The sequence below is a fragment of the Bos grunniens genome, chromosome 18, assembly GCF_055505025.1.
Source record: "Bos grunniens cultivar Pamir isolate PY7600 chromosome 18, Bosgru_T2T1.0, whole genome shotgun sequence".
NCBI classification, from domain to species: Eukaryota; Metazoa; Chordata; class Mammalia; order Artiodactyla; family Bovidae; genus Bos; species Bos grunniens.
In genome coordinates this window covers 24,330,549-24,355,391 of record NC_141182.1, presented here as the reverse complement: position 1 = coordinate 24,355,391, position 24,843 = coordinate 24,330,549, and the positions used below count along the sequence as shown (strand labels likewise).

At 42.2% G+C, this 24,843-nt stretch overlaps 1 protein-coding gene across 1 annotated transcript in view; it reads right to left on the bottom strand.

Annotated features, from left to right (window-relative positions):
• AMFR (autocrine motility factor receptor) overlaps window positions 1-20,246 on the bottom strand; it is a 45,593-nt gene extending 25,347 nt beyond the window's left edge. Inside the window, exons 1-4 of the mRNA XM_086350734.1 lie at window positions 19,823-20,246; window positions 6,667-6,759; window positions 3,311-3,475; window positions 1,840-1,992 (exon numbers count right to left, since the gene is read on the bottom strand). Coding sequence (XP_086206860.1) covers window positions 1,840-1,992; window positions 3,311-3,475; window positions 6,667-6,759; window positions 19,823-20,083 — 672 coding nt within the window. The 5' untranslated portion in view covers window positions 20,084-20,246. The remainder of the gene's footprint in view (window positions 1-1,839; window positions 1,993-3,310; window positions 3,476-6,666; window positions 6,760-19,822) is intronic.
• Window positions 20,247-24,843: the final 4,597 nt, after the last annotated feature.

Genomic DNA, 24,843 nt, shown 5'->3' with positions numbered 1-24,843 from the left:
CTTCAAATTTCCATGCAATATTCTCATGACCTAGAAACTCAACTTTTATTGAGCCTTTTCCTGTTAATAGGTGACAACCAACTACACCTGTCCAGCTCCTGGGGATGCCTTCCACAATCTTGAGGTCACTGAGTTTGACAATCACTTCCATTTTGTACAGCACCGAGTCACTGTAATTGATAACCCGAAGAGGCTGTCTGAAGACCTGGTGACCATATACCCAAGGTGAGGTTTAGACCCTACTATCCTAGACAATCTGCGAGTCCCTGCTTGCTGCAAAATGCCTTCTGCACCCTGTTCACTGACACAGAAGAAAACCGAAAGCAGGAAATCAATAACAAAATAAGACCTTCATAGTATTCTGTATTATAGAAACTGATGCTAAGAAAAGTTTCCTCTTAATCTAGGAGAATTAAACATAAACATTCTTAGAGATTGGAAAACTTTCATTTACAAATAGAAAATATTCTGCACAGAAGAGAAACACTATAAAAAAATTATTTAGTTCAAAATATCAAATCTATAACATGATAATGTATCTTAAGAACTTAATGACCTAAAATAAAAATATGTACATGACCCAATAGACCTATTTTAAGCATCTTTATTTTTAGGTATACCTTTTTTAAAGTTTGGCCTAGTAGTAATTAAAAGCTCAAGAAACAAAAAAGGAAAACAATGTACTTACACTACATTATACTCCAAAATGAACACTATTAAGCAAAATAAATTTTAATCCTATTCTAACAAATTCCCAATTAGCAGTTTAAACTCACAGTTTTGATATTAGCCATCTATTGATAGTGATACTAGATATCTATTATTTCATTCTTTCATTAATAGCAATTATGGACAAGATAAAAGTGTTTTTCCTTTGGCCTGAAAAAAAAGCAAATATAGCCACTGAAAAGAAAGAACATTCAAATAATCTGATTTCTACTGAATAGAAATTGGTATTTTCAGAAAGGTTTTTAAAAGTACATTTTAAATATACATGAATATCTCAGATTATTCTCTGAAAATAATATAGTTTCCATATTTATTGTATTATTCTGTAAAATCTTAATTTATGGCCTATCTAAACTAACCAATTACAGGTGGTAGTTAAGTCACTAAGCCAAGTCCAACTCTTTGCAACCCCCTGGACTGTAGCAGGTCAGGCCCCTCTGTCCACGGGATTTCCCAGGCAGGATTACTGGAGTGAGTTGCCATTTCCTCCTCCAAACCAATTACAGGGTATTTCCCTATTGTTACCAAGCACTGCTTCTTAAGGAGAAAATCTTTCCCACTTTGAAGTCATAGACCTTGGATTATGCTAATTTGACCACTTTGGAACTTTTAGCAGTTCAGCTGCCATGCCATTTTCCCATCCATAAACAGGCATGTAAGTTATTTACAACAATCCCCAGTGTACAGTAAGCACTATGTATAACCGCTGGCAAAAATAATTACAGCTGACCCTTGGGCAACAGAGGAGTGTGTAATTTATCGTTGGCCCTCCATATCCAGTTCCTCTGCATCTGTGGATTCAACCACCCAGGGACCGGGTAGTATTTCCTCCTGAAAAATATCCACATATAAGTGGACCCACACAGTTCACAAGTTGTTCAAGGGTCAACTGTACTTTTTATTAGGTTGTAGCAAGGATTACATGAAAGAACATACATAGAAGCATTCAGTACCAGAACCCAATCTAAAACAAAGGAACTCCAAAAATGTTTGTTAAAATCAAAGACCAGCTATCCATCATGGGTGAAAAGTAATCTGTCAACCGCCCTCTAGCTTCCTTGGAAATACACGGGAACACAACCAGAGCAAAGGCCTATGTCCGTATCTTACCTCTGCAGCCATGAAAGCTAACGTGTGCATCCCATGGGTGTAGCCTGTGACGCAACAGACGACTGCTAACCCGCAGCAGGAAAGCAGCATAGCGACCAGGAGGGACAGAACTCGGCCATGGCTACTCATGGGGGTGGTGGGAGAAAAAGAAAGCTGGAAGGACAAAACAGAAGACAGAAGCTCATTCTTCAGCATGGCAGGGTTAAACCTGACTGAGAAACTCAAGGTTAATCTTGGTGTCTTTGTTGGGACGTCTGCACAGAACCATTACCATTACCAGATGGCCAGAATTCTCCAGCCAACCTCAATATGAGTATGCGCTGATACCTTGAGATCTTCACCATTTAATTTAGGGACCATAACAATATACATGATATTTTCATCTCAGATTCTCAAGAATCCTCCTACCGGTGGGGTTACAAGCCTCTAGAAGCACCTTGCCAGAGTTCTGTCATTCTCCCTCTGGCTTCAACAGGACTCTGGGCAACACCATGTTCTGTAGTGCTCTTTCTCAATCTTGCTCTAATCCTAATCCCTCAAAGTCACCTGGGGGGACATTCCTAGCCTGTTCACAGCTGGGACAACTGAAGTGTACTCCACGTGAAGATGGACCACTATCGTCGTGCTACATTAACGGCACACAAGCAGAGGCAACAGCTTGGAGGGGAGGTCTGGAGCTGTGACTCCTGAGCAGGAAACTGTAGATACCAAACCAGCTGGGGAGACAAGCAGCACCGTTCATGGCCCGGGATGGGGGCTGAATTCTCAAACAGCTCAAGGCTGTGGAACTGAGATCAGCTCAGAGAGAGGTGCAAGGACCACCATGGTCCATGAAGACTGTGTAAAGAAGGGGGCAAAGAGCACTGTGCGGTGGGCTGCACAGAGCAGTAGGATCACAGGTGCCCACTGGCTCTGGATCTATGAGATTAGTTAGGGAGCACTCAGGAATGAAGATTCTCCCGCACAACTCTGTAGCCAAAAGGCAGAACTTGTACCCAGACAGAAAAGGATGCACTTCTCCAGGGACCAAGGGAGCAAAGGGAGCTATTTCAGCACTGGCCCGGGGGTGGAAACAACATAAACTAGTCAGAAAGAGTAGCCCCAGGGGCCAGAGTAAGAAGGGAGAAAACGGAAGGAGATTAGAAAGCATCTGGAAGAGATCAGCTATTTTTTCAGTTTAAGCTTCCCTTTCACTCCGATCAAAACAGTTTGTGTTAGGTGAACTGACCCTACATGGGCTGTCATGTAACACTACTGGGGAGGGAAGAAAGCCTCCTGAGGGGACACTGCCCCTGCATGCCTTGGCTGCTGCAGAAAATTCCTCAAGAAACAGGCAGGAGGTGCCTGAGCCAGGAGCCTTCCGTGGGACAGCCGCCCTGCACACGCATGTCACGGCTCATTCGTATGACACCACTCAGACCTGCCATGTGTATGCCTAAGCAGGAAAAGAAGAGCTTGGGTAAAAACTCACATATTCAAACCGGTCCTTGCAGAGCTGAACCATCAGGTGCAGAAATACTAGTCCAGCAAACCACAGGCACCACATGACCACTTCTTCCACTGTTTGGACATTCAGCACCCCGAAAATGAAAATGAACTTGTAGAAAATAAAATTCCAAAACTTGTCTTTGAGGTGCTAAAAAGAAAAATATTTGTAAAGGTGAGTACCATTACACCTAATCCGTTCTAGAGACAGTAAGCTGGCTTTTAAGGAGGAGAGAATATTCTATTCTGTTTTCTAACGCTTGTCCATGACAAAACCAAAGGCAAAGAGAGAAATGAGCCCTGTGAAGAACAAAGGTAAGACATCTACGAAGTAATCTATGGATTCTGGATTGAATTCCTCAGTCAGTTATGGAATTTTAGACATTTAAGAGTGTAATAATATTAGTTTAGTATAATATTAATAATATGTGTTATATAACAAAATAAAACACAGAATAAAAAAGAATGGTGACAGCTACAAGTATCATTTTTACTACTTCTGCTCTCTGAATTCTTAAAACAAAAGATTAGACATTCTTTTTTTTTTAAACATCCTTCAGGTTCAAAAATAACATATGCTAATTTTCCAGCCATAATCAATAATGTATGAAAAAGTACAAAGGTAAAACAAAAATGATGACTTAAGATTTTCATGCAATTTTCTTCCTAAATGTAAAACACTGATGCCAATGAGCACTGTCTGAATGGACCACTTTAGGGTTACAGATGGTCACTGAAATGTTTTCTCACCATTCAAAAAATATTGCAATGAATATCTTTGTACAAGATTCTATTTTCTCAGCAATCAAAGGTTATGGATGTTGTTATGGTTTCTAATTATAAATGTACACGCCCACATAAGTGTATCTGCTTCACTGTACTCTTTCTTACACTGAGAATGTCCAGTTTTAAAAATATTTACCGTCCTGAAAAAAAAGAAGGGCAACAAGGAGCATCAACCCAACAGATATTAAAAAGCACCATCAAGCACAGTGGTGGAACTGAGTGCAGAGAAGGATGAAAACACGGCTCCTAAGTTTACTTTTATATAAAGTTTTTAAACTGTGTAAACGTTTCACAAATTCAAAATTTTAAACAGAAAGAAAAGCAAAATTGAAAAAAAAAAAAAAAACAGAAATAATTGAACCCATGTGTGGAACACATTGATAACAAGACTATTTAAAAATAAGAGTTATTTTGAGAACTTTAAAACACTGTACTGTGCCTAGATACCCTTTGTTCAGAGAACAAAATAAACTAGGAATCCTTAGTGAATGTCTGTTTCCAGATCTGGGGCAGGAAGCATGAGGTGAAGCTAGAACATTCTGTGCCCTGGTTCTGAACCTTCAATCCACCATCTATTTCCTATGTGGCTTTGGTTTCCATCCCCATGCTTTGGTTTCCCATCTATAAGACAGATCTTATAACAATAGCATATATCTCATAGAATTGTTGGGGGAACTAAGTGAGTTAATACATATTTTGTGCTTAGACAAATGCCACAGTAGGCATTAAGTGCATTAAAAAAAAACATCCTTGCTCTACACTGCCACTTAACAGTTTAATATTTGTCCCATTTTAGGTATTCAATGTCTTTGTGCCTAGTATTTACTTTACTTCTTCAACTTTAAGCACCCAGAGAGTAAACCCATGTCAACTCTGTAGTGTTCTAACTCAAAACAGTGCTTAGTAAATACTGCAGGGTGACACTGGTCAAAATGGTCATCACAGAACAACATGAAAGACGTGATCTATACAGAAAAAAGAGATGAGTGACAAATGTGCCGATTATGATTACCGCCAAGTATTTAAAAAATCTCTGTAATACCTCAAGGTGAATTTTCTGCAAATTCTGAACTGGTAGTTAGCATTTTAGGAGACATAAAGTGGTACATAAGGCCCACTGGTGCCAGAACAATCCACCAACAATTGGATGGCTTGCTTGGCCTGACTGATTTCTGGCCCACAAGTCAAAGTTTTACTTGAAAACAGAAGCATCAAAGAAAGCTTTTGGGGACTTCCCTGGCGGTCCAATGGCTGGGGGCCCAAGTTTGATCCCTGGTCAGGGAACTAGATCCCACATGCCACAACTAAGACCTGGTGCAGCCAAATACGCAAATTAAATAAAATTTTTTTTTTTAAAGTTTTTGTATGCTACCAAAAAAAAATGTTCTATTAATCCCATCTGGGAGACCTCTGGAGTTGATATTTTGCAGAAAGTGCTCAATACTCACTAATGAAAAATTGGGGGGAAAATAAACAGCCCTGCTCTTCACAGCATCCAAGGGATCAATCACACAGTAACTGCATTTTAACTCTGCCCAGGACCTCAGCTGACTTGATAACAAGAGATTTGGGTTGAAAAGGATATGTAAGGGCTGAGGCCACTGTGTACTGTTAATGTATGGACAGTAGGTTTTTGTGTCTTACCACTGGAATAAGACAAAGTACAACATAGTTCTGTTCATGTTATTGTTGTAAAGGCCAGTTCTAAAGTCTTACTTTAAAACACACCATTCTACACTCTATCCACTAAAATCCTTTGGGGAACTGCCAATCTGCACAGTATGTTCGTGGCATTAATTCTTTAATGAAAGCACATCCTGCTCATACATACATTCTGAGAATAATGTTCAAATGTCAGACTATCTCACCTGAACATTGATTTGCAAAATGAGGAATCTTAATATTCCTTTCCAAAGGGGAAAACTAAAATCTCTCAGTAAATTCCTTTGGAAAAGTACCCATATTCTAAAGAATGATATATATACGATTATTCAAACAAAAAAAGTCAGAGCTTCTTTCAGAATTACCTCATAAATGTCATGGCGAAATAGCAATCAAGAACAATACTGGGACAGCCTGGTTACACTGAATACAGACTGTGGACTACATGAGGTATTTTACCAATGCTGAATTTCCTGATGTTGATCCTATGGTTATGCAAGAAAAGCTCCTTGCTCTTAGGAAACATATACTGTACTATTTGAGGTTCTATATGATGCCCCAGTTTACTTTCAAACAGATCAGAAAAAAACATACAGATAAAAGGTGAATAGATACAGATATTTATATGTAGATAAAAGGTGAATGTATATAGATATAAATACTTATATATAGATAAAAGGTGAATATATATATAGATATAGATATTTATATATAGATAAAAGGTGAATGTTAGAATAGATGGGGCAAAAAGTTAATAACTGAATCTGGATAAAATCTATATGGGAGTTCTTCATACTATTTGTGCAACTTTTCTGTAAGTTTGAAATTATACCCAAGAAAGTTTTTGTTTTTTTAATCTAGTCACAAGAATGCATCCTTGCTGTGTGGACTTACCTGTCTTTCGCTCACTCGGAGAGGGCCAAACACGATACACTGGATTAGCTTAGCCACCAACATCAAGATGCAGCAAGCAGTATTTACTAGAACCTGTACACAAACCAAAGAAAGGAAGTTTATTTCCTCTTGTTGCAAAATAAATGCAGCTCTAAAAATTTTCTATTGGGAATTCAGCCAACATTTCTAATGACTGAACCTTTCCAGTTTTCTACCAGTACAAGATCAGTAGCATGTGAAGAGGCACATTTTCATGGGTGGTGGGGGTATGGATGAGGAGTGGGGAGGGAAAGTGCCAGCTTGGTGGTTAACTCACAGAGCCTGTCCCAATGTGTACCCTTCGAAGGCCAGCATCCCCTTCAGTCTTAACTGAATCGAGCGTAAACTCTGTACTATATGTATAGAACTGTATATACCTTAGAAAACCGTATCTCCAAGGCATATCAATTCTCACATTAAGGTTTTGAACAATCTAGAAGAAAACTTTTCCAGAAAATGTTGTTATCTTGAACAGTAAAAGTCCAGCACCCAAACCTCCTACACTGCTCTGTTCAAAAACAGGAAATAGGGAGAAGAGGGTGAATGGTCACAAAGAGTCCACAAAGATCATGGAGAACTGAGAATCAAAAACATACACATTTTCAAATACACTGCAATGGGACAAAAAATACCTGTGCTTGGTGTTGGCCTTGAAGGAAAGGTTCTGGGGCATTCGAGGGGGAGCAAAATCAAGAAAGCAGGAAGAAAACCGGCAGGAGGAGCTGAGAACTGCGACCATGAGACGCCAGAGACAGTGCAAGGCCTTCTTCACCAGCAAGCGGAAAACTTCCTTAGTGATGAAGAAAGCCCTCACGCCTAAACAACAGACCTAATGCTCACAAATGAAACTGCGGGCTGCCCCAACTCAGAAGTTAGTCTGGCACACCACCTTACTGATGCTCCAGTGATTTTTAAAACCAAAGAATCTGAAAAAGCCAAAAGGACCTTGATGCAGAACTGTACAGGGGACTTTTAGAGCAGATGAAAATGAACACCAACGACAGGAAAGACTACTTCAATCTTTTTTTGACTAAGTGTACAGGAAGGTGGAGGTCCCAGATTCCTCTTCCCAGGCCATCCGTCCCTCTACTTCTAAAAGAAGCAAACGATGTTTTAAAAATGAGTAAATAAAGGAAGGTGACAGAAGAGGGTAATATAAGGAAGGAAACTCCCTAGGACCTCTTCAGGTTCCTCTTTGTACGTGACATTACCCAGCCCTTTGGTAACCCTGATGCATTATGTATCATGAATGGTAGCCCTGATTCATTACAAAAGAATAAATTATGTTTAGTTACATTCTGCCTGTCTAATGGGACAAGGAAGTATGGGATGTATTTTCAAAGAACTAAAACAAAAATAGTGCTGAAAAATGAAACTGTTCCAGTAATTAATTTCTTCAGATAACCAGAAAAAAACCCGAAATTAGCTATCCAAAACATCCTAACCTCCTTAAGTATTGTGGAACAGCCCTATTCAAAACATTCCAACAAACTGGATGGAATACTAAATTTTAAGGGATGAAATAGATGTTTAAAAGGCTCATCTTCCTTGTGCTCTAAATCCGTCAGTGGGAACCCCAATCATGTCAGTTAAGGAAAAAATGCTGTAAGACAAAACTACAACCACAGTCCCTCATGCCATATGCCCCAGCCGAACTGGATTTTTAAAATCAGCCAAACACCCATTCTCAGCCTAATCACAACACAATTTTTTAAAAAGTCTTCCTGTTTTTGCAGGTAGGCATATGAAATGCAGAAATAAATTCAACATATTTAGCACCTACATGTTAAAGGTATGTGGGAGGTTAAAAGAAAGGAGGTTGATTTAGACCCTGCACTCAAAGAGCTGTTAGGATCTACAGGACACAGAACTTGGTTAACATCTAACAGGCCAAGCCAGCTGCTCTCCTGAGGACAACAGGAGAAATCAAATTTAGGGTCACTCAACCATTTCTCTAACCTAAACAGCTTTCTCACATACCCTGGGGTACAAAATAAGCAATAAAGTATTACTTCTCAGTTAAAACTTTTTTTTTCAGTTTTCCTAAGTTCAAAAATAAGGTATAAAAACTCTGTAACTCTGATTTACCAAAAAAAAAAAAAAAAAGGCGAAAGTCTCTGATAGTTCCATCAACAGTAGATAATCAATTCTATTTTAAATATAAATGGAAGATTTGAAAATTAGCATGGCTAAGAAGGGGAAAAGAGACTGATACTAGTAAACTGATATTAGGAAGAGATTTTACATAAAAAAGAAAAAGATAATATTTTGTGAACTTGATATGAAAGTGAAAGCTATACAAGATTGGAAGTAACTAAAGATTTTAAGATCATGAAAAAGGGCTTTTAAAACACCTCGGTTCAGTTCAGTTGCTCAGTCGTGTCTGACTCTTTGTGACCCCATGGACTGCAGCACGCCAGGCCTCCCTGTCCATCACCAACTCCCAGAGTTTACCCAAACTCATGTCCATTGAGTCAGTGATGCCATCCAACCATCTCATCCTCTGTCGTCCCCTTCACCTTCAATCTTTCCCAGCATCAGGGTCTTTTCAAATGAGTCAGTTCTTTGCATCAGGTGGCCAAAGTATTGGAGTTTCAGCTTCAACATCAGTCCTTCTAATGAACACTTAGGACTGATCTACTTTAGGATGGACTGGCTGGATCTCCTTGCAGTCCAAGGGACTCTCAAGAATCTTCTCCAACACCACAGTTCAAAAGCATCAATTCTTCAGCACTCAGCTTTCTTTATAGTCCAACTCTCACATTCACACATGACGACTGGAAAAACCATAGCCTTGACTAGACAGACCCTTTGTTGGCAAAGTAATGTCTCTGCTTTTTAATATGCTGTCTAGGTTGGTCGCAAAGAGTTGGACACGACTGAGTGACTTCACTTTCACTTTTCACTTTCATGCATTGCAGAAGGAAATGGCAACCCACTCCAGTGGTTGCCTCCACTCTTGCCTGGAGAATCCCAGGGACAGGGGAGCCTGGTGGGCTGCTGTCTATGGGGTCGCACAGAGTCAGACACGACTGAAGTGATTTAGCAGCAGCAGCAGCAGCAGGTTGGTCATAACTTTCCTTCCAAGGAGTAAGCGTCTTTCAATTTCATGGCTGCAGTCACCATCCGCAGTGATTTTGGAGCCCCCAAAAATAAAGTCTGACACTGTTTCCACTGTTTCTCCATCTATTTGCCATGAAGTGATGGGACTGGATGCCATGATCTTAGTTTTCTGGATGTTGAGTTTTCAGCCAACTTTTTCACTCTCCTCTTTCGCTTTCATCAAGAGGCTCTTAGTTCCTCTTTGCTTTCTGCCATAAGGGTGGTGTCCTCTGCATATCTGAGGTTATTGATATTTCTCCCGGCAATCTTGATTCCAGCTTGTGCTTCATCCAGCTCAGCATTTGGCATGATGTACTCTGCATATAAGTTAAATAAGCAAGCAGGGTGACAATATGCAGCCTTGATGTACTCCTTTCGCAATTTGGAACCAGTCTGTTTTTCCATGTCCACTTCTAACTGTTGCTTCTTGACCTGCATACAGACATCTCAGAAGGCAGGTCAGGTGGTCTGGTATGCCTGGCTCTTGAAGAATTCTCTTCTACTTACAGAAAAAAATGTCAATTTCACACATACTGTCATTCCAATACAGATATAAATTTCAAAACTGACAGAGCCTTGAAAATTTGAAAATACAGGAAGAAACATAATTCAAGCTGTCTTCATTTAAAAGTAAATCCCTGGATTAACATATAAACACTACCATATATAAAGTGCTTCCCTGATAGCTCAGTTGAGGTAAAGAATCCGCCTGCAATGCAGGAGATTCCAGTTCAATTCTTGGGTCAGAAAGATCCAATGGAGAAGGGACAGGCTACCCACTCCAGTGTTCTGGCCTGGAGAATTCCACGGACCGTATAGTCTTGCAAAGAGTTGGACATGACTGAGTGACTTTCAATTTCACTATATATAAAACAGATTAGCAACAAGGACCTACTGCATAGCACAGGGAACTCTACTCAATATTCTGTAATAACCTATATGAGAACAGAATATGAAAAAAGGGATATATGTAATGTATAACAACCACTTAGCTGTACACATGAAACACAGCGCTGTACATCAGCTATATTCCCATATGAAATTAAAAGCAAACTGCAAATCAGATCCCACTAGGTCATCAGTGATATTCTTACAGGAACAACACTCCAGTCCATATTTAAACCAATAAAACCATGACAAACCTTCTCACCTTCAAGAATCAAAATGAGACTCACTTTCAACAGGCCTAGTCTGAACTTCTTCCTTACAGACCACAGTAAAAGCACTAACCTCCTTCTACAATCTTCCCTTGTGGGCAGAATCCAAACTTCCACGTAAATAAGTTTAAGGAGCTCACCGGAACACTGTTTATAACACCAGAAAAACGGAAAACAATTACATGGCCATTAGGGAGAACAGTTCAATAAAGTGTACAAACAGCCATTCAATGGAATACAATGAAGCCAGGAAAACTAACTCAGCAGTTCTACATTTACTAGCATTATACAGAACCTTCAGGATAACTTGCTCACTGTAAAAAAGCAAAGTGTAGAAATGTGATTACTATGCTACTTTCTTACTGTGCTATGACTTAGTGACTAAACAACAACATATATACCATATTGTATACATACTATATATATGTGTATAATATGTTAATGCGAACTGTGTCAAGGACTTGATCAATCTGGGTATTTCTTAATTTTCTACTTAACACCAGCACTAATTACAAGAAACTGGTAAGGGCCACTTTCAGGGGAGGGAGGCAGGTAAGAGGGAGAGGGAGATTTACTTTTCTTTGTACACATCACTTGTGCACCTTCTGCCTTCTGTACCATGAGCATACATCATTTATTAACTTTTTTAAGTTAAAAATCTATTGAAAAAAAATAATCTATTCAAGTTTAGAATCTAACCTGATCAGTTCTGAAGTTTCACATTACTTTTCTCATTGTACCATGGGAGACAGACAAGTAACAAACCCAAATTGGGCAGCCTAAGTCACAAGTTAACCTGGTATAACACACTGTATTTCTACTATATTAAAATACTTCAGAAAAGATTCTATCTATAGCAGTGTTAAAAAAAAAAAAAAAAACTTACTATTTTTTGAAAATCTCACCAAATACCTTTATTTTTTCTTGTCTATACAAAATAAAAACAAGTTTTGCTAGTCCTTGAGTAGTCTTAACCAAACAGACCAGGAAGTTATGACCCAAGGAACCCCTACTGAATCAAGCTTAACGTAATTCCCTTTGCTCTAAAGGCCCCCTAAGAAAACTTTTCTCCCAGAACGGCTCTACTGTTCACCTAGAAGAAACAGAAACTGAGTCATGAGGCAGGCTGGTCTGCGAGGAAGAGAAGAGGTGCTAAGAGACAGCCTGGCCACGTTTATCACTGTGTGACCCTGCGGGTGTTTCTGATTCTATAAAATGCTGGCTACCAATGGGTGCATTCCTGGTGGCTCAGACGGTAAAGCGTCTGCCCACAATGCAGGAGACCCAGGTTCGATCCCTGGGTTGGGAAGATCCTTTGGAGAAGGAAATGGCAACCCACTCCAGTATTCTTGCCTAGAAAACTCCATGGATGGAGGAACCTGGTGGGCTACAGTCCATGGGGTTGCAAAGAGTTGGACACAACTGAGCGACTTCACTTAATGGGGCATTATTTATGACCTTGTGACAAAATGCCATTCAACTCCCAGGAACCATTTCAAGGATACAACAGATATGGATGTTACCTAGTCTCCTACTTAACACCAAAAACTACCTACCTCCCATCCCCCACCCCGGCCACATACACACAAACACATCTTTTATCAGTGTCCTCTTTTAAGGACACTCAGTTCAGTTCAGTTGCTCAGTCATGTCCGACTCCTTGCAACCCCATGAATCACAGCACGCCAGGCCTCCCTGTCCATCACCAACTCCTGAAGTTTACTCAAACTCATGTCCATCGAGGTGGTGATGCCATGCAGCCATCTCATCCTCTGTCGTCCCCTTCTCCTCCTGCCCCCAATCCCTCCCAGCATCACAGTCTTTCCCAATGAGTCAACTCTTCACATCAGGTGGCCAAAGTATTGGACTTTCAGCTTTAGCATCAGTCCTTCCAGTGAACACCCAGGACTGATTTCCTTTAGGATGGACTGGTTGGATCTCCTGGCAGTCCAAGGGACTCCCAAGAGTCTTCTCCAACACCACAGTTCAAAAGCATCAATTCTTCGGCACTCAGCTTTCTTCACAGTCCAGCTCTCACATCCATACCTGACCACTGGAAAAGCCATAGCCTTGACTAGATGGACCTTTGTTGACAAAGTAATGTCTCTGCTTTTGAATATGCTATCTAGGTTGGTCATAACTTTCCTTCCAAGGAGTTAAGCGTCTTTGAATTTCATGCCTGCAATCACCATCTGCAGTGATTTTGGAGCCCCAAAAAATAAAGTCTGACACTGTTTCCACTGTTTCCCCATCTATTTGCCATGAAGTGATGGGACCAGTTGCCATGATCTTAGTATTCTGAATGTTGAGCTTTAAGCTCAACTTTTTCACTCTCTTATTTCACTTTCATCAAGAGGCTTTTTAGTTTCTCTTCATTTTCTGCCATAAGGGTGGTGTCATCTGCATATCTGAGGTTATTGATATTTCTCCCAGCAATCTTGATTCCAGCTTGTGCTTCTTCCAGCCCAGCGTTTCTCATGATGTACTCTGCATATAAGTTAAATAAGCAGGGTGACAATATACAGCCTTGACGTACTCCTTTTCCTATTAGGAACCAGTCTGTTGTTCCATGTCCAGTTCTAACTGTTGCTTCCTGACCTATACGTAGGTTTCTCAAGAGGCAGGTCAGGTGGTCTGGTATTCCCATCTCTTTCAGAATTTTCCAGTTTATTGTGATCCACACAGTCAAAGGCTTTGGCATAGTCAATAAAGCAGAAATAGATGTTTTTCTGGAACTCTCTTGCTTTTTCCATGATCCAGTGGATGTTGGCAATTTGATCTCTGGTTCCTCTGCCTTTTCTAAATCCACCTTGAACATGTGGAAGTTCATGGTTCACGTATTGCTGAAGCCTGGCTTGGAGAATTTTGAGCATTACTTTACTAGCGTGTGAGATGAGTGCAATTGTGCGGTAGTTTGAGCATTCTTTGGCATTAGAATGAAAACTGACCTTTTCCAGTCCTGTGGCCACTGCTGAGTTTTCCAAATTTGCTGGCATATTGAGTGCAGCACTTTCACAGAGTCATTTTTCAGGATTTGAAATAGCTCCACTGGAATTCCATCACCTCCACTAGCTTTGTTCATAGTGATGCTTTCTAAGGCCCACTTGACTTCACATTCCAGGATGTCTGGCTTTAGGTGAGTGATCACACCACCGTGATTATCTTGGTCATGAAGATCTTTTTTGTACAGTTCTTCTGTGTATTCTTGCCACCTCTTCTTAATATCTTCTGCTTCTGTTAGGTCCATACCATTTCTGTCCTTTATTGAGCCCATCTTTGCATGAAATGTTCCCTAGGTATCTCTAATTTTCTTGAAGAGATCTCTAGTCTTTCCCATTCTGTTGTTTTCCTCTATTTCTTTGCATTGATCGCTGAGGAAGGCTTTCTTATTTCTTCTTGCTATTCTTTGGAACTCTGCATTCAGATGCTTGTATCTTTCCTTTTCTCTTTTGCTTTTCACTTCTCTTCTTTTCACAGCTATTTGTAAGGCCTCCCCAGTCAGTCATTTTGTTTTTTTGCACTTCTTTTCCATGGGGATGGTCTTGATCCCTGTCTCCTGTACAATGTCACGAACCTCAGTCCATAATTCATCAGGCTCTATCAGATCTAGGCCCTTAAATCCATTTCTCACTTCCACTGTATAATCATAAGGGATTTGATTTAGGTCATACCTGAATGGTCTAGTGGTTTTCCCCACTTTCTTTAAGTCTGAATTTGGCAATAAGGAGTTCATGATCTGAGCCACAGTCAGCTCCTGGTCTTGTTTTTGCTGACTGTATAGAGCTTCTCCATCCTTGGCTGCAAAGAATATAATCAATCTGATTTCAGTGTTGACCATCTGGTGATGTCCATGTGTAGAGTCTTCTCTTGTGTTGTTGCAAGAGGGTGTTTGCTATGACCGGTGTGTTCTCTTGGCAAAACTCTATTAGTCTTTGCCCTGGTCCATTCTGTATTCCAAGGCCAAATTTGCCTGTTACTCAGGTGTTTCTTGACTTCCTACTTTTGCATTCCAGTCCCCTATAATGAAAAGGACATCTTTTTGGGGTGTTAGTTCTAAAAGGTCTTGTAGATCTTCATAGAACCGTTCAACTTCAGCTTCTTCAGTGTTACTGGTTGGGGCATAGTCTTGGATTACCATGATACTGAATGGTTTGCCTTGGAAACGAACAGAGATCATTCTGTCGTTTTTGAGATTGCCTCCAAGTACTGCATTTCAGACTCTTTTGTTGACCATGAAGGCTACTCCATTTCTTCTAAGGGATTCCTGCCCACAGTAGTAGATATAATGGTCATCTGAGTTAAATGCACCCATTCCAGTCCATTTTAGTTCACTGATTCCTAGAATGTCGACGTTCACTCTTGCCATCTCCTGTTTGACCACTTCCAATTTGCCTTGATTCATGGACCTAACATTCCAGGTTCCTATGCAATATTGCTTTTTACAGCATCGGACCTTGCTTCTATCACCAGTCACATCCACAACTGGGTATTGTTTTTGCTTTGGCTCCATCCTTTCATTCTTTCCGGAGTTATTTCTCCACTGATCTCCTGTAAAATATTGGGCACCTACCGACCTGGGAGTTCCCCTTTCAGTATCCTATCATTTTGCCTTTTCATACTGTTCATGGGGTTCTCAAGGCAAGAATACTGAAGTGGTTTGCCATTCCCTTCTCCAGTGGACCACATTCTGTCACACCTCTCCACCATGACCCGCCTGTCTTGGGTGGCCCCACATGGCATGGCTTAGTTTCATTGAGTTAGACGAGGCTGTGGTCTGTGTGATCAGATTGACTAGTTTTCTGTGAGTATGGTTTCAGTGTGTCTGCCCTCTGATGCCCTCTCACAACACCTACCATCTTACTTGGGTTTCTCTTACCTTGGACGTGGGGTAAGAGACGGACCACGACACTGGGATGTTACTTTTCTGCAGGCCCCCAGTGACAAGTATAAAATGCCAATAATGCATTCCCCTCCTTATTACACTGATAACTGTGTTCCTCTTTTCACAACATCGAGGAAATAAATGAGATTACATATATAAAGCACATAGCACACATCTAACAAGCAATTAAACAGCTATCTCCTCCCCCTCACTCTAGAGATTTTTCCTGTATTTTTGGGTTGTTTATTTAGGCTTATGTCCTATCATTTACAAGTTTAGTCTTTTTCTTAAGTTGCCCCAAACATTTCTAGAGCTAACATTTTTCTCTCGTCTTTGGAATATTCATCTTATCAACACTCAAACCTAGCAAATTACTTTCAGTTCTCAAAGTGTATAATTATGTGAAGATGGGCTCTTTAAGGCAAGAGTCAGAAACTTTTTCTCTAATGGGCTATTAGACAGTAAATATTTTAGGCTTTGTAGGCCACATGCTCTCAGTCACATACTCTTCCTTTAAAAAAAATTTTTTTTAATGTAAAAACCAATATTAGCTAATAGGCCAAATAGGCAAACAAGGTTTGCTAATCTCTGCTCTCAGTGACCAGTTCTCTTTTATCCATTTTCATTTTCGATGACTTTTTCCTTTGACATTTCTATTTCAGCTATTCTATTTGCATCTAATTAAATCGTCAGAACCTTAAAATTTGTTCCATGTTTCTATTTCTCTATTTTATCACTTCCTGCTCTTACCATTTTAAAAGCAAAAATAAAAGTGGAAGAAAAAAAAAAAAAAACAGAACGGAACAGGAAAAAACAAAAAAACCAGGAGAAAGTAATGAAACTAATGAGTAAGATTAGCAAAGTTGAAAAGCCAGAGACACCTGAACAATTCAAACGAGGACGGAAAAGGATCAGGAGATGCTTTAATGGAATGGACATCTGAACAACGTAAAATTAGCCTAGAAATAAATAACAAACGAAACCTAATCTGGAATGGAAGTTCTAGAAAGACATAGAGAAAAAAACAATCAAGACAAATCTGAGTATTTGTTAGAGTAACAACACTGAGAACCTCCCCTCAAACCTGTTCTCAATATCCATGCCAGAGGGCCACCGGGAGAGCTCTGCTCGGAGTTGGAGTCTTTGGTCACTACATCTCCTAGCCTCTTCCCATTCTACATAAATCCATCTTCCCCACTGCTGCCATAGGTCCCCCCCTGAAGAAATCGTCTCATCATGACAGCCCCTTCTCCCCTCCACTCCCACTGAAACCCTTCTGCCCATGAAATAATGTTCACACTCCTTAATAGAGCAGGCAAGGTTTACATAACCTGACCTTCACCCCCTACCCCATCCTCTCCCTGATCACCCCATCCTCTCCCTGATCAGTTTCTCAACCATTAACGAGCAGAAAATCACTAGGACATTAATTAGAATGAAGACATATTCCTAGCTATATTCATCTAAACTGTGCCCTATGAAAATAAGTTTTAGAGATGAATATGCAAAATAATAGCTAGCAGGATTTTACAAACTGGCAGAAAGATCAACTGATTGTTTTTGTCTTGCTTGGTTTTTAAAAACTCAATGAGTGTCCTTGGGCAGGGCAAAAAAAAAAAAACCAGGGTCCATTTTAACAAAGACTCCACCTTGTATTCACTTAATTATGCTATCTGGCAGGTCTCAGAGGAAGGCTTTTGAGATTGCAACTCCTATTCCGCTACTAGAGCAGAAACTTAAGTAATGGATGATGAGGAAAACTGATAATGCACACATGGAAGGTCTGAGGAACCAAGGAAAGCCAAGATAAAAGTGTGAAAACCACAGAGGAAAGATGGAAGACCAGCAGCAAGACCAACTGAGAAAGGAAAAAAAAATCATCCACAGAGAGGAAGAAATCATAAACTCACTGGAGGCAAGATCTCTGTTGAAAAAGCTGGGAAGAAAAGGAAATTTTCTTAAAAATCATAATTTTCACAGAAAATCAACAGGCTTTAATGTTTTATGTTTATGTAATGTTTTATGAAGAGGTGCTAACCTTGGAACTGGAATGAGTTTTGTACAAAGAGACTGGGGCGGGGGGCGGGGAAAGGGGGAGTAATCATTAAACAATACTGCTGCTGCTGCTAAGTCACTTCAGTAGTGTCTGACTCTGTGCGACCCCACAGACGGCAGCCCACTAGGCTCCTCTGTCCCTGGGATTCTCCAGACAAGAATACTGGAATGGGTTGCCATTTCCTTCTCCAGTGTATGAAAGTGAAAAGTGAATGTGAGGTCACTCAGTCCTGCAGGACTCTTAGCGACCCCATGGACTGCAGGCCACCAGGCTGCTCTGTCCATGGGATTTTCCAGGCAAGAGTACTGGAGTGGGGTGCATTGCCTTCTCTGATTAAGCAATACTAGTAGTTGTTAAACACTATAGCAGTTCCATCTCAAAGGCTTACTTGTATCTTATACTTAAATATATATATATATCAAAGACTATATTATAATCTCAACATTTGACAAAAGCACTCTTCACATTACTTTGTTTATCTGCCAATTAAAATGCAAAAAACAGATTTTTAATAATCTAGGTTTAACAGACATTAAACAAGAGACATGGGTTGAGTTTCTTCTCTTCTCCCTTCTTCCCTACTGTAAGGTTCAGCTTTACACAGCAGTGCAAGAAGGGAACCTCACCCTTCCCTGCCTTCTACTAATCTCATCAGAAGGACCAAGAGACTTAATCTACACCCACAGAATTCATAAATCCCACTGCTTCCTGATGAGGCACAGTGGGATTAATTACAACAAATGAGCTGTATATCATTCTGTATATTTGTAATATTAATCCCAGTCATTTACAGCCAACTCTCAACCGAAATGGGAACTTAGAGGAGACAAGACTCAAGACACCACAGCAAACCCTAGGGACAGACTTCAGTCCCAGAACAACTTTTTCTGATCACTGTGGGATTTCTATGAGGCATTCAAAGGCCAAGGTGGAAACCAAGTTCTTTAGCCAAAATACTGTTGATCTGCCCGCCTGCAATTATCTGTTCTAATAAGTGAAACTAGCATTTATGCCTCCTAAACGCTGCTTATCTTACACTGGCAGACAAACTGGAAACCTTGTTTTAACATGGATCACTAGCAGGAGAAACCTTGAGTTAAAATGAAGAGACATCTCTCGACTCCAGATGTTTTGGCTGCCTTCAGACATCAAAGGAAACTTTCATGAAATCACCAGGTAAAAGCAGCAGGAAAGGAAGCACAGTCTGTATTTGTTGTACGTCCACTCAAAGAGGACAGTCACATAACAAAGAACAAAGAAAAAAAAAAAAAAAAACGCTGTGGGAGACGGTCTCTCTCCAAACAACGTCCAAACACACCCAGATGCCCAAAATTCTCCTATGCTCAACATCTGAAATTCTGTCTCTACACGTGAAACGCGTCTCCCTGCCTGACCGCGTCCGAAAAGCCTTCCCAACTCCGGGTAACTGACTGCTCTTTGAGGTCTTCCAGTTCACTTCCTGGTGGTCCCTCCGCAACCCCAACTCGGCCCCCCATATTTTACTTTCCCCCCTGATTCCCAACCCTCCCCCACCTCCCTCCCCCACCTCCCTCCCCCACCTCCCTCCCCCACCTCCCTCCCCCCGCCCGTCCCTGGCCGGCAGCCGCGTTCCCTTGCGCCCCGCCCCCTGCGCCTCCCCAACCCCGTCCCAAAGTCCCTTCCTCAGGCCCTCAAAGACGACCCGCCCCCGGGGACCCGGTCCCCCTCACGACCCCACCGCCACACCCCAACCCTCACCGGGTCCCACGGAAGCGCGTACGCGGGCGGGGCCCCGCCCCACCCGGCCTCACACTCCGGGGTCCCGGAGGGAGGGGACCCCGGCCCCAGCCACGCCCCCCACAGATAATGGGTGACATGGCGGCCCCCACCCCTGGCCCCGCTCCGCTCGCTCCTCCTCGGCGGCCCGGCATCCTCGCTCACCCACACGAACAGGCTGTCCGAGAGCAGGTACTGGGCCACGTCGCGGGCCCGGGGTCCCCCGGCGCTCGGCCGGACGAGCGCGGCCGGATCTGGCTGCACCGGGGCCGTTACCGGCTCCGCCTCTGTGGGCCCGGGCCCGGCCTCGGGCTGACTGAGAGCGCGGTAGGCGCTGACGATGGTGCCGAGCAAGGCCAGGCCGCTGAGGCCCGTGTAGGTGCGGAGGCTGGGCCAGGGGAAGCGCTCGAGAAAGAGCAGCGGCATGGCGGCAGCGGCGGCTTCCAGCCCCCAGGCCTCCCTGCGCTGCGGCCGGGTCCCGGCGGCCTCGCGAACGGCGCCCACGAGCTCTGGCGTCGCTGCCGCCGCCGCCGCCGCCACCGCGCCGGGCCGGGCCGGGCCGCTCCTGGCCGCTCCGCCCCGCGCCGCTCCCGCTGCTGCCCCTGCCGGCGCGGAAGAGCCTCGGCTGGCTCGGGGCTGGCCGCCGCCCCCAGCAGGGTGCGGGCGGGACGGGCGCGGGGGCGCGGCCTCGGTCCCCCGCCCCCAGCGGTCGCGCTGCCGCCTAGCTGGCGGAGGCCCCGGCCGCAGGCCCTGCGGCCCAGCACCCAGCATTATCTTCCGCCGACACTCTAGCTCGGCCTGGCCCGCGGACGCTCAGGGCACCCGCCCTGGGCCGGGGCCAAGCGTCACTCAGGCCCGACGGCGCTGACGGGCGGTCGAGCGCTGGCCGCGTGGGCCCATCCGCGGGACGCGGGGACCCGGGCCACCGAGCGTCCGGCCACTTGTCCTGTTTCCTTACCTCCCCGTAAGCAGGTTACCCCAGAGCCTCCCTGTGGGCCTGGGAGCTTCCCAAGTGGTGAAAGAAGAGACAGTGCTTAGGGAATAACAGAGGCCCTGGCCCCATGGAAGGACAATCAATCAACACTCTTAAATTCCTCGCAAATAAAATTTCTGCTGTTCACTAGTAACACCCGGCGAAGTCTAAAGTGAACCTGATTTCAGTTCAGATCAGTCGCTCAGTCGTGTCCGACTCATTGCGACCCCATGAACCGCAGCACGCCAGGCCTCCCGGTCCATCACCAACTCGCGGAGTCCATCCAAACCCAAGTCCATTGTGTCGATGCCATCCAACCGTCTCATCTCATCCTCCGTCGTCCCCCTCTCCTCCTGCCCTCAATCTTTCCCAGCATCAGGGTCTTTTCAAATGAGTCAGCTCTTCGCATCAAGTGGCCAAAGTATTGGAGCTTCAGCTTCAACATTAGGAAATAAAAATGTGTTCCCTCATACATCAGGTAGGAATGTAACATAGTGCGGATACTTTGGAAAGTGATGTCAGCGCTTCAAAAAGTTTAAACCTAAGAGTGACCATTTGACCTTGCAATTCCATTCCTAGGTGGTATACCCAAGGGAAATGAAAACACACTACCACACAAAACGTCCACACAAATGTCAATAACAACGTTATTCAGTCAAAGTTAGAAACCACCCTAATGTCACTCAAGGGATGAATAGATAAATAAGGGATAATCCCCTAAAATGGAATAGTAGTCAGCCATGAAAATGAAGTAGGGAAACATGCTGCAAGCACAAAGCTTGAAAATGTGCTGAGTGTAAGCATACACACAAATGGTTGCATAGTGCGAGTCCATTTATATGAAATGTCCAGCATAGGCAAAAGCATAAAGTAAGTTAATGACTGATGAGCAATAGGGCGATGAGGAAACAGGTATAAAAGCTAAACATGGATTTTTTTTGAGGTGATGAAAATGTTCTAAAATTTTGGTGACTGTAGCAGAACTCTGAATATACTAAAAATCTTTATTTGTATAGTTATATGGTGAATTATGTAAATTATAGCCCAACAAGGCTGTAACAACAAAAAAGACAGGAAAAAAAAAAAAAAGAGCTACGGAACAAAACTGTTACCTTGGGGGCTCTTATTCCTTGTTGTATCTCCAAGGCCTTTACAAGTGCCTGATGCAGAGTAGGTGTTCAGCAAATATTTGTCGAATCTTACAAACTTTCAAAGGCAAAAGACTAAATTATGTTCAAGGTCTCTTTCATGCCTAATCTAATGCTAAACGTTTATTAGTTAGAAAACAAAAGATGGTTCAGCTCAAGGGTATTACTATCCAATTTGCAATATTTAGAAACATTCTATTAAAGGCCTTGTGATGAACACAACAGTTTGGCTTTTACCAGGGAGGCAGGATGAGTGCCTACGCGCGCGCGCACACACACACACACACACACTTTTTTATATGAGATCTGTATGATTATACTTTCAATGCCCTTTGATTCTCTATCTGCAGCCATTTGACTAAAATGCTAAACTTCCAATTGTATTGGTAAATTAAAATTTCATTTTGAAAAAGGGATTGTAATTTTCCACAGAAGTAAATGTTCTACTTTATCTGAGCCCCCATAAATTTTAAACCACACTATCCTACAATCCACCTTCAATCTAAGTCACAATACAGTTACAAAATATACACCAAACTTGTCAAATCTTAATGGGCTATTAAGATACGCTGATGACAGCACCCTTATGGCAGAAAGTGAAGAGGAACTAAAAAGCCTCTTGATGAAAGTGAAAGTGGAGAGTGAAAAAGTTGGCTTAAAGCTCAACATTCAGAAAACTAAGATCATGCCATCTGGTTCCATCACTTCATGGGAAATAGATGGGGAAACAGTGGAAACAGTGTCAGACTTCTATTTTTGGGGGCTCCAAAATCACTGCAGATTGGTGATTGCAGCCATGAAATTAAAAGACGCTTACTCCTTGGAAGCAAAGTTATGACCAACCTAGATAGCATATTCAAAAGCAGAGACATTACTTTGCCAACAAAGGTCCGTCTAGTCAAGGCTATGGTTTTTCCTGTGGTCATGTATGGATGTTGGACGGTGAAGGCTGAGCACTGAAGAACTGATGCTTTTGAACTGTGGTGTGGGAAGACTCAAGAGTCCCTTGGACTGCAAAGAGATCCAACCAGTCCATTCTAAAGGAGATCAGTCTTGGGTGTTCTTTGGAAGGAATGATGCTAAAGCTGAAACGCCAATACTTTGGCCACCTCATGCGAAGAGCTGACTAATGCATTGGGAAAGACTCTGATGCTGGGAGAGATTGGGGGCAGGAGAAGGGGATGACAGAGGATGAGATGGCTGGATGGCATCACCAACTTGATGGACGTTGAGTTTGAATGAACTCCGGGAGTTGGTGATGGACAGGGAGGCCTGGTGTGCTGCAATTCATGGGGTCCCAAAGAGTCGGACACGACTGAGTGACTAAACTGAACTGAAGGTACAATATTCTACCATCTTGAATTCAAAGTGCTATACTCTGAATTGTATTTTGAGAGAAGCATTACTAAGTGTTAAAACTAGGCAACCTGTTTTCTGGAATGACATTGTGTTTAATAGTAGCTTTTAACATTTGATTCTGACTATATAATAAGCATGGCTTCCTTGGTGGCTCAGTGGTAAAGAATCTGCCTGCAATGCAGGATAAGCAGGTTCAATCCCTGGCTCAGGAAGATACCCTGGAGAAGGAAATGGCAACTCACTCCAGTATTCTTGCCTGGGAATCCCATGCACAGAGGAGCCTGGCAGGCTACAGTCTATTGGGTCACAAGAATCGGATGTGATTTAGTGACTAAACAAAATTTTATAAAGTCTAAATATTAAGCTTTCAGAAGCTTGAAATTTCTGAAGATTCAATGAGAATATGTGACATTAACCCAACTAAATAAGGTTATTTTTTGTTTGCATTTTAAGATTTTAGATGTTGGTGTCTGGACATTTTACTAGGGTAATAATTAGTATTTGTTCTACCAACATTTTATCCTCACCCACTCCAAGTAGGTAGCCAGGCTTTGCACATCCTTCCCTCAAGGATTTTTTTTTTCCCCAAGGATAGAACCCATTTTCTAAAGTCAACCAATGCTCTTGGTTCTTGGTGCTGCTTCCTGCATCATCACAGGAGCAGGAAAGGAAACAAGACTCAGAGGGATGAATACCAGTGTGCCTTGGAAGGTTGGACCATAAGCATAGGGGCCACTTGCATCATCTGGTTCTAAGGCCTGTGTGACAGGGAGCCAATTGGATGAATATTCATGGAGTCCATGATGGTAGCTAGTGGTCTCCCCACCTCCACCTTCATTTCAGACTATCATTTATCCTTCCTGGATTCTTATGACTTTGGGGAGGCCCCTACTCCCAATAATGACTGAGACTGAATTCCTTGCCATCTTTATGGGATGGGGGCTCTGATCTGGTTTGATTTAAAGGAAATAAATGTAGCATTTAGATAAACCAGAGTTGTGAGGATTCATTATTTAGATATATTATTGTTTTCATTTTTTTTAATATCCAAAATCCTTCTATATCCATGACCTCATTTGAATTTCACCCTGCCATGAGAAAGGCTGAGTAGTTTTCGTGTTAAGGTTCTGAACAGCCTAGGAAACGAACCTCATCTAATCCAGTAGCCTTCAGTGTTTGCCCACAGAATTCTGTTGGTGTTTTCATTAGCTTGACCAATGTGTTCCACTACTGAATCCAGCAGAGGGGAAAAAATAACCAAGTCAAGTTTGTAGGGAAAAAAAGTAAGCTAATGGGAATATTACAACGTGTAGCTTTTGTTTCATAATTTTTCATAGCTCTATGGTGCCTGCTGTAAAATATACAAGTAGTAAAATTTTCAGAAAAACTTCACAATAAGTTTATCAGGTTTGTTCAACCTTTGTTCAAGGCTATGGTTTTATTACACATATTCTCAAGTTCTGAGTTACTATTACAATGATGGAATTAAATTACAAAGTGTTACAGAAGTAGCAAGCATGGTGTCACAGACCATCATGACCTTCAAGCAAATCTGATTAAAAGAAAAAAAAAACAAAAACTGAAGTCAATACTCTATGGAAACTGAGACCTCCAATGATATAACACAGTTAGCAAAATTGTATGTCTACTTATAAATGCCAGTCTTCAAGTTCCAAGTCCTTAAACATTGCAGAAAATGACCCTTT